At 38.0% G+C, this 12,630-nt stretch overlaps 2 protein-coding genes across 3 annotated transcripts in view; both read right to left on the bottom strand.

The window, feature by feature from the left end:
* The window catches only part of spag1.S (sperm associated antigen 1 S homeolog), a 57,741-nt gene extending 54,388 nt beyond the window's left edge, over positions 1–3,353 (bottom strand). For both annotated transcript variants that reach the window (XM_018223868.2, XM_018223869.2), the window contains exons 1-2: positions 3,205–3,353; positions 2,296–2,437 (exon numbers count right to left, since the gene is read on the bottom strand). In XM_018223868.2, coding sequence (XP_018079357.1) covers positions 2,296–2,435 — 140 coding nt within the window. In that variant the 5' untranslated portion in view covers positions 2,436–2,437; positions 3,205–3,353. The remainder of the gene's footprint in view (positions 1–2,295; positions 2,438–3,204) is intronic.
* Positions 3,354–6,596: 3,243 nt separating this feature from the next.
* Positions 6,597–9,396, bottom strand: polr2k.S (polymerase (RNA) II subunit K S homeolog). The gene is given in 3 exon segments (NM_001112743.2): positions 6,597–6,763; positions 7,745–7,837; positions 9,191–9,396. Coding segments are annotated over 3 exon segments (177 nt in total). The 5' UTR covers positions 9,252–9,396; the 3' UTR covers positions 6,597–6,740.
* Between the last annotated feature and the right edge of the window lie 3,234 nt (positions 9,397–12,630).

Genomic DNA, 12,630 nt, shown 5'->3' with positions numbered 1-12,630 from the left:
TGCCCCATCTGCAGACCCTAGATGTTTTCGTGAGTGTGGACAAGTGGGTTCTATGTTCCATATATGGTGGGAATGCCCGAGTGTGCGTCGTTTCTGGATTAGAGTTCACACTATGACACACTCTGTGTTCCAAGTTGCAATTCCTAGACGTCCTACTACGGCTTTACTGGGGCAAAAACCTGGCCAACTCACTCGGTCACAATTCCAACTTTTTACGGCCATTACAACTACTACTACTGCAATTACAAGAGCACTATTGCAAAAGCATGGAAGACAAAAGTATTGTCCATTGAGATCGCTAAGCATAAGATTGACTGGATCATGACTCAGGAAAAAATGACCAGTATCTTAAATGATTCCCATAGCAGATTTCTAAAAACTTGTGGTCCATGGTTGAAATACAGGTACGGACCTGGATATCACCTGACATTGCTTAGCATTTGAATTCAATTTTCTATACCGGTTGACCGGTGCCCTTTGTGGGACCATCATTCACTGGGACCATAGGTGGATCTGTCATTTAGTTCGTTATTTGTTATTAAAATATACCTTGTGTTATTAATATGCTTAATCACGCAGGACTGGTTATATTTTGTTAGCTACTGTGTTTGGTCTATTTGTACAGATGAGATCCTTTGTATCCTATTACATGTTATCTGTATGTACCATGTGACTTTTAATGCAGTATTCTTGATTTTACATCTGTATAATGGCCGTCATTTCCATTTTTACTGCTGTATGCTACCTATGTATCCTATGTTTTGTAAAACACAATAAAAATTATTAAAGTAAAAAACACCCATTGACTTAAATGCGGTTCCGAAATTTCGCTGCTTCGTGAATTTTTTCGTAGTTTCACAAATTTTTCATATAAACCAAAAGTTTATGACAGCTAGATTTCCTAGGAAAGACAAATTAAATACAGTGACATCTAGTGACGGACTAGGAAAACACAAACATTCTTGTTTCTTCTACACATCTCTGTCCCAACAGAACAATTCAGGCTAACCTTGCCAATATACTGAAAGTAGTTGGGAATTGACTGATAATCTGGCAATCGGACTGAAATAATTGAAACTAAGGAGCCTTAAAACCTAAAATAAGCACCTGGAATTGGGAAATACCGTGACCTTCTTGAAAGTTGTGCCTTTCGCATTTACTATGCAATATATAGGACTAGCTTCTGGCAAAAAGACCCGTGGAAGCCTACCCTGCTTCAGCACAAGGAAACTAAAAAGTGCCACAACCAACCCAAAGGTGTGAAACATATGTTAGAATCCTGCAGTGGGTCGGGTACCCGAAGGGTTGCCCGCAAAAACCTGCGGTACCCTGCGGGTTGCAGGTAGGAATTTTGGGAGCGGTTATAGATGCGGGTCGGGGGTTCTCCGGCTTTGCGGGTCGGGTCTTCTCAATAGCGAGTTTTACTCCTTTTTTTCTGATCACGCCTACTTCTAATGATATTCCTTCCGGTTTACAATGACAGCAGTTCCTGTTTCTTGATGGTCATCGGGTTGCAGATCGGGTTGCGAATAAGGTACATGCGGGTCAGGTAGCGGGTCAGTATGTGGGTTGCGGGTCCGGGTCGGGTTTAACAAATTGGTTCCCCGCAGGACTCTAACATATGTACATATCTCCCAACATTTGAAAAATAAAAAGAGGGACAAAAACCTGTGTTGCGCATAGCACGGTTAATTTTTTAAGCCATACCCATTTTGTGGCCACACCCCCTAATATTTTAAATAGTTTCACTTCTTACAGGTTCTTTGCTTATCTTAAAGGACCAGTAACGTCAAATTTTTTTTTTACAAAATTCGTTAGTATACATCGAAATATAAACACCAACACACTTTAAAATTTTAAATTGCAAAGCCTTTTTTAAAAAATAACTCACTGAAACTCCACTTCCTGTCCTCAGATCAAAGAGAAAGTCGGGACATTTCAGTAACAAACCTCAGGACTGCGGCCTGAGCTGTCAAAATTTGCGAAAATCCCACAGAAAACGGGACAGTTGGGAGGTATGAATGTATACACTGCATGCAAATTGGTATGTAAACGTTATTCTTATTTAGTTGGGAATCATCAGGCTTTGCCTATGTACTGCTTCATTTTGCAGCAAGAAATTATATATATATATATATATATATATTCTCTTTCAGGAGTCAAGTATAACTGCTTTGGCGACCCCTGGCTATGGCTTTGTCTTTAAGCCATATCAAAGAGAGGGAGAGAGTAAGTTTTTTTTTTTTTTTAGCAATGGCATAATCAAAACTTTAACATAGAAAACAACCGTCTTACCTCAGAACCCACAGTATTTTTTCCAGATGTTTGATATCCGAACACTTTTCTATAAAACTGTAATCAAGGTGGTCAATGGGGATTTGATGGGTTTTGGTCATTCCATAGTTCAATACAGAGGAAACTTCCTGTGCACTCATTGCTAGAAAATAAAATATTGATAAACATAAATCCTGGGATGCAAACATGTATCAATATCATAATAATATACATTTTTAGTAGTATGTGCCATTAGGCAATCATAGAAACTGCCATTTTAAAAAATAATGGCCGCCGCCCAGGGATCGTATGATTCACGGTGCACACAAACAAACCATACTTGTTAAGTCACATGAGCCAATTAACAGACAGAGTTGTGTCTTTTGCTTCCACACTTCTTCCTGTTACAGTTAGAGCTGCAGTATTTCTGGTCAGGTGATCTCTGAGGCAGCACACAGACCATCACAAAATGGTGGCTCAAGGCAGGAGATGTAAATGGACAAGATTAATTTAAATATTAAAATGCTTAAATATGAAATACTTAAATTAAAATACTTAAATTAATTTAAAATTAAATTAATTCAATTAATTAAAATACTTAAATACTAAAAATATTAAACTTACCAGTTAGTTAAGAGTCTTTAATAGGATCCTTAATCTAATATAAACTGTTGCTTAAAGATTCATTTTGGAGGTATAGTTTTCCTTTAAATAGCAAACTGGATGCATAAAAAGCTAAATAATGCAAAGACTGCAAATAATAAAAAATTAAAAACAACTGCAAATTGCCTCAGAATATCACTCTTTACAACATGCTAAAAGTTACCTCTAAGGTGAACAATCCCTTTAAACCCAAAACAAACAGCAGAATAAAACAATCTAGCGCCCCTCACACCGGCTCTCAGGCTGAGGAACAAGACAAGCACTTACCGACTGCTTTCTCTAACCAAACGTTCTATCCTCACACAGGCGCTCTACGGATTGCTCCTTACAGAAGTACCTGTTTGGCGTTACCATGGCGATGAGCGAACGTCTTCTTCCAACCAATGGGAGATGTGCCCACCGTGACATCACGCGCCCGCGACGTTTGCAGGCTCTGTGTAATAACTGTGCGACGGTGCCTTCTGTTTTCTAGTGTTTGTAATCACACATATCCCAGTATCCCTCTTGCTGGGACCTGGGAGGGGTAGGCTGGTTACAGTGCAGCCGCGGCACTTTGTTTAGCATCACTGGCTCCTAAAAACGTCTCAAACATTTAGCACAAAGTAGAAGAATTGACTATATTGTTGAATGGAACATATTTCTGATTCAGATTTTTTTCTTCTCGTTATTACTGATTTTCTTTATGTATTTTATTTCTCTAGTCTTTCCTTTAATCTCTTCTTCTTTGTTTTAGGCTCAATTAAATTGAATTCGGGCTGTTAAACTTACAAAAGCAAATAAAACATAATAAACTAGTAAGAAGTCTTTGAATACATATATTTTAATCCTCAGTCATGGCAAACAATTACATTCCATACAAATTCTGATCCTCCTCTTCTATATGTGCCCTGTATGATTTCCAGGAGTCAGGCCAAACTGGTGGATTGTGTATGCAGGGATGCTATTTTTTAGGTGGTACTATTGCCAGGTCAAATGTAGCTTAAAATGGGAAAAGTTGATATAATTAGAGAGTAGCTGGGGCAGGAGTGTGACTGTTCATGCAAGGTGCATTTATTTATTAGTATTCCATTAATTGTGGAGCCCAAGTAGTCAATAGGCTAATAATCGAGGCCGCTGGGTGTGGAGGGCCATGCTAACTTAGTAGTATGGAGTCCTATGATGACAGATGTCTGTCCTGAATGCACAGCAATACAGCCTGTGACAACCTTTCTATTGTTCTGTTAGATCAGGCCTAGAGCCCAAGCAATTGGAACTGCAAGAAGAGAGGCTGTTGATGTGGCAGATATAATGCATCAGAAAGTTAAATTGTTCAGCATGTCTGACTGACCAACCAATATCCAAGGAGATAATAGAAAAGTAGCAACCACTCACAGTGGTCCCATGCTTTGAATTTTTTAAATTAAAAAAACAGCATTGTTAGTATTACATTGAAACATATCTTTGATATTTCTTGGCTGAAAAATAGGGAGGGCGTGCAAAGTAGTGGTGCCAGCAGGTCAGTATCAAGGATGCAAATCCTTAAAGTGGACCTGTCACCCAGACACTAAAATCTGTATAATAAAAGTCCTTTTCAAATTAAACATGAAATACAATTTCTGTTTTTTATTTAAGCATTCATAGCTGTTGTAAGCTCATTTAAAAATCTCAGCTGTCAATTAAATATTGTCTGCCCCTCCTCTATGCCCGTGGCATAGAGGCGGGGCAGACAATTACTTTCACTTTCAATTCAGCACTTCCTAGATGTTACTGCTCTCCCCACATTCCCCCAGTTCTCTTTACCATTTAATTGTGTAGCCAGGGCATGGGGATGGAAGTCGGGTCCCCCATTCTGGTGCACAAACAAGATTCCGAGACGATACAAGACTTGTCATAAATAACAGAGTCCACAAAATGGCTGCTGTCTGCTTGTTATAATTATGAAATCCCAGACTGAAGGAAACAAGATTCAAATAATTTATATAGTGTAATTAAAGTTCATTTTCCTTGACTAATCTGATAAAATAGGATTTTGAATATTTTTTTTGGGTGACGGGTCCTCTTTAAGCCAAATTCAACCAGTTTTGTTGTCACGTGATCTGCCTGTCATCCTCCCCAAATGCAGGTTGATAGAGCAGATATGCCATTTCTAGTTAGGCTTATTCATACCAGCAGAGAAAAGGCCAAGTGTGACATGGGCTTGGTATTTCAGTTTTGCAGAACTACAACTCTCATTACCCTCCAATAGCTGTATTGGAGGCTAGACAGTCATAATCTATCTGACACAGAGCTCACTTTGCCTGGGGAGTGTTAACATTGACCAGTCCCTATCCTCAAAGTAACCTTTAAATGGCCTTCATTTTGTTCTTCTTAGTTTTTGAATTATTTGACATCTTCGTCTCTTTCCAGCATTCAAATGGGGGTCACTGACCCCATCTAAAAAAACAAATGCTCTGTAGGGCTGAAAATGTGTTTATTGCTACTTATTATATTATATTACACATCTTTTTCAGCCCCTCTCCTACTCATATTTGTTTATTTGTCAAATCAATGCATGGTAATGTGGACCCTAGCAACCAGAATGCTGAAATTGCAAACTGGAGAATAACTGAATAAAAAGCTAACTGAAAAACCACAAATAAAAACCAACTGCAAATAATCTCAGCACATCACTCACTACATTATACTAAAAGCAAATTTAAAGGTGACCAACCCCTTTAAGGTGCAGGGACCTCTTTCATACTGTGTTTCTTACTGTATGGCACATACTGTATACATATATATATATTTACTTGCTTTGTTGATTTTAAGGTTTGTCCTCCCTGTGTGTACTTTCTAAACTGTAACATTGCACAGAGCTGTGTGTTAAAGTAGCACTTTATAAATAAAGTTATCTATACATAAATATTTGTATAAATAATGGAGCAGTACAAGGTCTGTTCAACCTTAGGCCTTACCATCATTGAAGGCACTTGGGTTATCTATTGCAGTCAGAGGTCTGATCTATTTCTGAAATGGCACGCTGGGCTCATTGTACTGCCTCCTTCCCTCTCTTTACCAATAGCTCCTTAAATAAGCCCCATCAGCTGCAATATAGTACCTACAATATTGAGTTGATTTGACCCTGAAAGCCGTTAGGGCAGCCATACACACAGATACCATACAATATTTGTTGCATGTAGACAAGCCGACCGACATCAGCTCGTTGATCGGCCCACACAGAACATTTTGATCAGGCGCCTTTGAAGGCAGAGGAAGCCAAAAAAGTTGTGGGGACAGCAAGAATAAGTACACAGCCAAACAGTCAGGATTTGCAGCAGCTAATGAACTTTTTTAATAGGACAAACATATATATATATATATTTGTGCACACCCATTCCAAACAGTTGACACCTGACATAACAGGTAGCTGAAAAACGTTCAGATGTTTGCTGCTAGTGGGATGATGGAATTTGTAAAACAACTAGTGGACGTCCACTTGCCATCGCTATCTTTCATTGTGATCGTTATTGATTATATATTGTAAGTCGGGAATGGATAATTATTCAGTAAAGCGTTAAATCTCATCCTAGGATATTCTTGTTGAACTGAAACTCCCACATTGTGTATAATCCCAGAGAGGTGATGATATACAACAGTAACAGGTTTACATTAAGAAGGAATGATTCAGATGACAAAAAGTTATGTTCACAAAAATTTTTTATTACAAAACATGTAATATTTACATTTTTAATTAAGACAAATATATACTGCCTTGCTCTTCAAAGGAACAGTGTATGTGATATGTAAAGCAGATGTCATCCAAAGGTAACAGAATTTCATGCAGTTCAGCGAGCATCAAACACAACCACTGAAATTGTAAAATTAAGGAATTATATAATCAGATAGAAATACATTATCAGATAAGGGAAACTATAATAGCAAATGTGCCATACACACCTTTGTGATATAGATTTATTCAACAACTACTACAATTTAGTGGATTCTTTTTGTAGAATAGTGTCAATTCCCTTGTGTGTCCATTTTTAATTTTCATTTGCCTTTGCATCTTCAGCTCTCCCTTAACCTTCCCATAATGCTGTATAATGCTTATTGCTATTCAGGTGTTTTGTCTGCCATGGGTGGGGGGTTAACTAGGAACAGTAATTTGATAAAATGAATAATCCTTCTTGCACAATTACTTTAAAGGGGTGGTTCACCTTTAAGGTAACTTTTATTGTTATAGAACGGCCAATTCTAAGCAACTTTTCAATTGGTTTCCATTATTTATTTTTCTGACTCTTTCCAGAGAGACTCTTTCCAGCTTTCAAATGGGCGTCACTGACTCCCTTCTAAAAAACAGATACTCTGTAAGGCTACAAATGTATTGTTATTGTTACTTTTTATTGCTGATCCTTCTATTCAGGCCTCTCCTATTCATATTCCAGTCTCTGATTCAAGTCAATGCATGGTTGCTAGGGTCATTTGGACCCTAGTTACCAGATTGCTTAAAATGCAAATTGAAGAGCTGCTGAGTAAAAAACTAAATAACTCAAAAACCTTCAATAAAATTTTTTTAAAACCAATTGTAAATTGTCTCAGTATATCAGTCTCTACATCATACTAAAAGTTATCTCAAAGGTGAACGACTCCTTTAAGAAAAAAGTAGCTGCTAAATAAAAGTACTTTCAACTTCACTTTCTGCACTGTTTAGTGTAAGTAGTAACAAAACTGATATATATGTCTTAATGCAAATAGGTTAAAACAAGCCTATTGAATAGGCCATTCTATCATCACACACTCATTCAGTCTGCAGAAAGAACTTCATGCAAGTACACTGGAAAAAGGATACATCGTTTTGTTCTTTTCTTGTACATTATTCTGTAACCACATTCTCTGCACCTGATTGGATCTCTTGCTTTTATTTCATTTTCTGTGTGGCATTCTGAAAACAGGAGAGAGAAAATAATGTGCGGTTTAAAATCTAAAATGATTCAGTGTTGATAGAGCCTAAAATAAGTAAAGCAGTGGATTAACATTAAATGCTATAGAACACCTTATAGTCTTGCAGACATTGCCCTCTCTCTGTACGTGAATTATAAAAATTAGATGATTACATTCTGGGTGTCTGGACACCAGTATCCAACGGTTTAATCATAATAATTGGATCTTTCCCTGAGGGAAAAATCACACGTTAGGATTGAAATGCTGGATTTTTAGAGTGCCAAGATATTGTGCAGAACTGCAATGTGAATTGACCTGAATACAGGAAACAGATGTGTGAAACAAGGAGCGTACATGCGCAGCAAAAGGGACTTGAGGTAAATGGAGCCGGTGCCCTATGTTCACAGAGAGTTGTCTGTTTTTTGGCATTTGACTTTCCTTGTCCTTTAAGCAATCAGAAACGTATGGCAAGAGCTTGAGTAAAGGAGGCCATACACGGGCAGATTAAACTTGCCGATTGGGCTTTTAGACATTTAGTCCTTTAGTCCTTTAGTGGGGGCTTCCAATGGGTCTCCCTGGTCAATATCAGGCCAAAAATCAGCCTTATATGGATCAAACAGGTTTGAGCTTTCCTGCTATTGAGGACCTCATCGGCTAGTTGATGCGATACAATGACCCGTTGGGCCCATTTCCTTCTTAATCCGATTGTTTAACCCAATATTGCACTGCCTTTGGTGGGCATAATGGATTAAGATCCGCTCGTTTGGCAATCTTGCCAAATGAGCGGATTTTAGGGTGGTGGCAGATGAGGCTAGGTGGGGAGATTAGTCGTCCAGCGACAAATCGCCTCTTCTTAGGGCGACTAATCTCCACTAAATGCCTTCCCACTGGCGAAAAAGTAAATTTTCAAAGTCGCCCGAAGCTTCCTCATGAGGCAGCTTCGTAAAACAAAGCGTTCCTAGTGCCATCCAGCCAGCGATTTACATTCTAGCTGGCGGGAAAGCATTTAAGGGAGATTAGTCGACCAAAGAAGAGGCAATTTGTTGCTGGGCGAGTAATCTCCGCCAGTAGCCTCGTCTGCCGCCGCTCTTAACGTGTATGGCCACATTTAGAGAGGGCCCCTGGAGAGAAATGCATGCAAGAAGGCTGGTTCCCCCACTGTGGATGGGGTTATAAAGAAAACCCATATGTCCAAGCAACAAATAACATATCAGGTCATTTTCAAAATAAAACACTTCATCTGGCAGTAGGATGTAGGGCTTTCATGTGAACAAAAGCTGGAGCTAGGGCTGCCTGCAAGTTGGACGTCCCCGATGAATACAATTAAAGTAACTGCTTTTAGGAAAATCCTTACCTCCACAAATGTATATCATCGGCTGCTGCTTAGGAGGAGGCGCGTCCTTTTGGCCTTCCATTGAGTTACCTAAGAAATATCAGGTATTTTACCCCTGCAGTCACACTTTGTCTCCTTACCGGAATTTCACTCCACAATACAGCCGATTACTCGACCTACAATTAATCGACACAGCACTGAACACAACTCAGCATGCACTCAGCATCATAGGCGCATCATATCTACGTCATCAGAAAGCGCTCTCTACGCGTGGAGGTGTTCCCATCCGCGTGTGCGGCGGCCATCTTTAATGTGGGCAACTAAATGTTTTCAAACCAATATAAGATGCTTTTTTATAAGAGCGCAAGTATCCAAGCTCCATCGCAAAAGGCACATCATTTCGTTTCCCATACCATTATTAAAGTGATTGCACAGCGTTATTTATTTATAGGACATGATGAATTTTGAAAATCATGAGTTTATTGTGGATTTCAGGTGTCTTGGATATTATTGCAGTGAAACATCCCTTTTTGTTTTATACCTGAATGAACTTTAAATCTGGATGGATTAGCCTTACTGGTATTTTAATCAGAAAATTCAGACTGATTTCTGAGCATCTGTATCTTTACTTTTACCTTTGAATTGGGTTGCCACTTTTATTGGACAAAAATACTGGCCTTCCGTAATATTTCGATTTTTTTCCCTATTAATAATCAAGTATTATTTTTACTGGTCAGGTTGATAAAATAGCAACCCTACCTTTTAACGTCCTTTAACCAAAGTCATAAAAAATCTAATCTGAGAATCAGTGTAAAATGTTAGATGTGTATAGGGTTGCCACCTATATATTTTTTTTCCTATTAATAACATTGGGATAAAGCATCAGGGTGGCAACCCTAGTTGTGTATGATAAAGATTGTGCATACCAACATCCAATCAAGGATGTCCATAAAACAATTCTCATTTTCATTCATGTAAGTAGGGTTGCCGCCTGGCCGGTATTTTACCGTCTTGGCCGGTAAAAATGATGGTTGATCCCAATGTTATCAATAGGGAAAAAAGATAAATATATAGAAAGGCCGGTATTTTTTTCCAGAAAAGGTGGCAACCCTACACGTAAGTTTTACTGGTCATTTAAGAAAAAAAAATGTCAACACGTCAAAAAGCACTACTTCTTAATATTTTCAAATTTTTCTTCCATAAATTGCATTTTAGCATTACAAAAAGAAAATTGGATTATGTACAGTGGAGAACATATCATATATAAATATGTAGCAGTTAATCTAATTTTATAGAGGTAAATTTTCTCTAAGGGGCAAATTCACTTATAACAGGGGAATTTTGGCCAGCGAAGGCTCCACTTCGCCAGGCGTAAATTCGTTACCACTACGCTAATTCACTAATATGCGAAGTTGCATCTCTATAGCCTAATATTCTCTCACTTTGCACCCTGGAAGAGGGTTTTTTTCATAAGGCTAATGACAGATAATTGTTTTTCCACTGGCGCTGATCCATCAGATACCTCCCAAATTGTCCCGTTTTGAGTGGGACAGTCCTGCTTTTGACAGCTCAACCCGCAGTCCCGGATTTGTACTGATATTTCCCGAGTTTCTCTTTGAGCTGCTGCACTGAACAGCCAGAAAAAGATACAAAAATTCTAAATTAATTGGCTCTTGGCAGAAAGACTCATAGCTTAAATGGCAATTCACCTTCATTAGCAAAACTGTAATAACATATAAAAACCATAGAAAAGTGTTCAAACCTTCATAACTTACCACATTTTGTAAAATGGACATGGTAATTAGGGGGTGGCCACAAAAATGGGCGTGGTCAGAAAAATGTAGCCAGGATTTTAGTCCGGAAATTTTTTTGTCCCTCTTTCTGTTTCCAAAATGTTGGGAGGTATGCCATCATCTCTATATGTGTACAGTTACTCCTTGTGTTCAGTGACAGGCAGATGGTCTAACTTCTCCCAAGGGACCTGTTATCTTATATTGTTACAATTACTTATTTGCTTATCTCAAAATTTTTACAAAAGTATTTTATCTGCAGCTGTGGCTGTTGTGGGCTCTCTGCCAAAAGCCAATCAAGTTAGAAACTTTGTTTCTTTTTCTGGCTGTTCAGTGCAGAGAAAAACGGGACTTTCCAGTACAAAAGAGGGACTGTCCCTCTGAAAACGGGACAGTTGGGAGGTATGATAATTACAAACTAAAGAACTGCTGAACAAGCTACATAGTTCAGAAACCACAGCAAGCAAAAAGGTAAAAAATAAAATTAATTAAAGGTAATTTAAAGTTGCACCACTCCTTTAAAATTACAGGTGCTTTTTAAGGCCCTTTCTAAAAATACCATTTTATAAATGCTCAGATTAAAGGTTTGGTTTAAGTATGTTACACTATTCCCCTTTGTAAGGCAGCAGGGATCCTAGAACAGCTGTAACAACACTAAAAAGTGACCTACAACTTCCATATAATAAAGGAACTACCGTTCAGTTAGGGGATATTAGTCTGAATCACAACTTTTAAATGACATGAGTGGTGTATAAATAAAATCTGCCTTAGATCTTATCATTTTGGTGCACATAGTCAATTACTCTGCTAAGATTTCCAACAGGAACGTTATAGTTCATCTCCAGTGTTGTTTTATAATCTAGAACAGCACTGCACATTGCATTTTCCATATGTGTTTCTAAAAGGGCAAATTAAGGGGTTAATTATTAAAGTCCGAACGGTAAAAACTCTAAAGATTTAAGGTTTTTTTCCTATAAAATCTGAATTTGCAGTGGAAGAAAACCCCCAATTTTTCGAGATTTATTATATCCCGTGGATGCAAAAAGTCAGAATTTGAAAATGCTTCAACCTGTCGAGGTCCTGTAGAAGTCAATGGTGGAGGTCCTATTTGCAATTTGGATATATTATGGTCTGCACTGAGTTTTGTACAATAATCAGAACATTTTCTGCCAATTTCACAAAAAGATTTGACTTTTCGGGCATCAAATCCGAAAAATTCAGATTTTTCACATGAAGTTTTTTCCCAATCTGATTTTAAGTGTTTTTTTTTTAGTGATAAATAAAGGTAAATCTCTGACTTTTTTTTTATTTAAAACATCTGAAAAATTCAGATTTTCACAAATGTTATATAAGTGATACAGAAACGATAATCATGTGGTGAATATAAACTTTTTTTCACATCATGGTGATTTCATTTCGGTAACAAAACGCAACATGTAACAGGCAGGTGTCCAGTTATAGATTAGGCAGCAGACTTAGATAAAGGATTTATAGGAAACATTATAACAATGGTTTTTTAGGAGTCACAGAGATCTCAGTCTCTATTTGACATTAAAATTGCTGAACAAAGGCATCATGGATGTGGCTGAAGAAAAGCACCATGGGTACTTATCACATGACCTTGGAACACATTTGAAAAAAGTGGGTGTTTTGCACGTTTTCCTGGTTTAG

Source organism: Xenopus laevis, chromosome 6S (genome assembly GCF_017654675.1).
Source record: "Xenopus laevis strain J_2021 chromosome 6S, Xenopus_laevis_v10.1, whole genome shotgun sequence".
Classification (NCBI taxonomy): Eukaryota; Metazoa; Chordata; class Amphibia; order Anura; family Pipidae; genus Xenopus; species Xenopus laevis.
The sequence above is the reverse complement of the archived record's forward strand: the minus strand, read 5'-3'. Positions and strand labels throughout refer to the sequence as shown.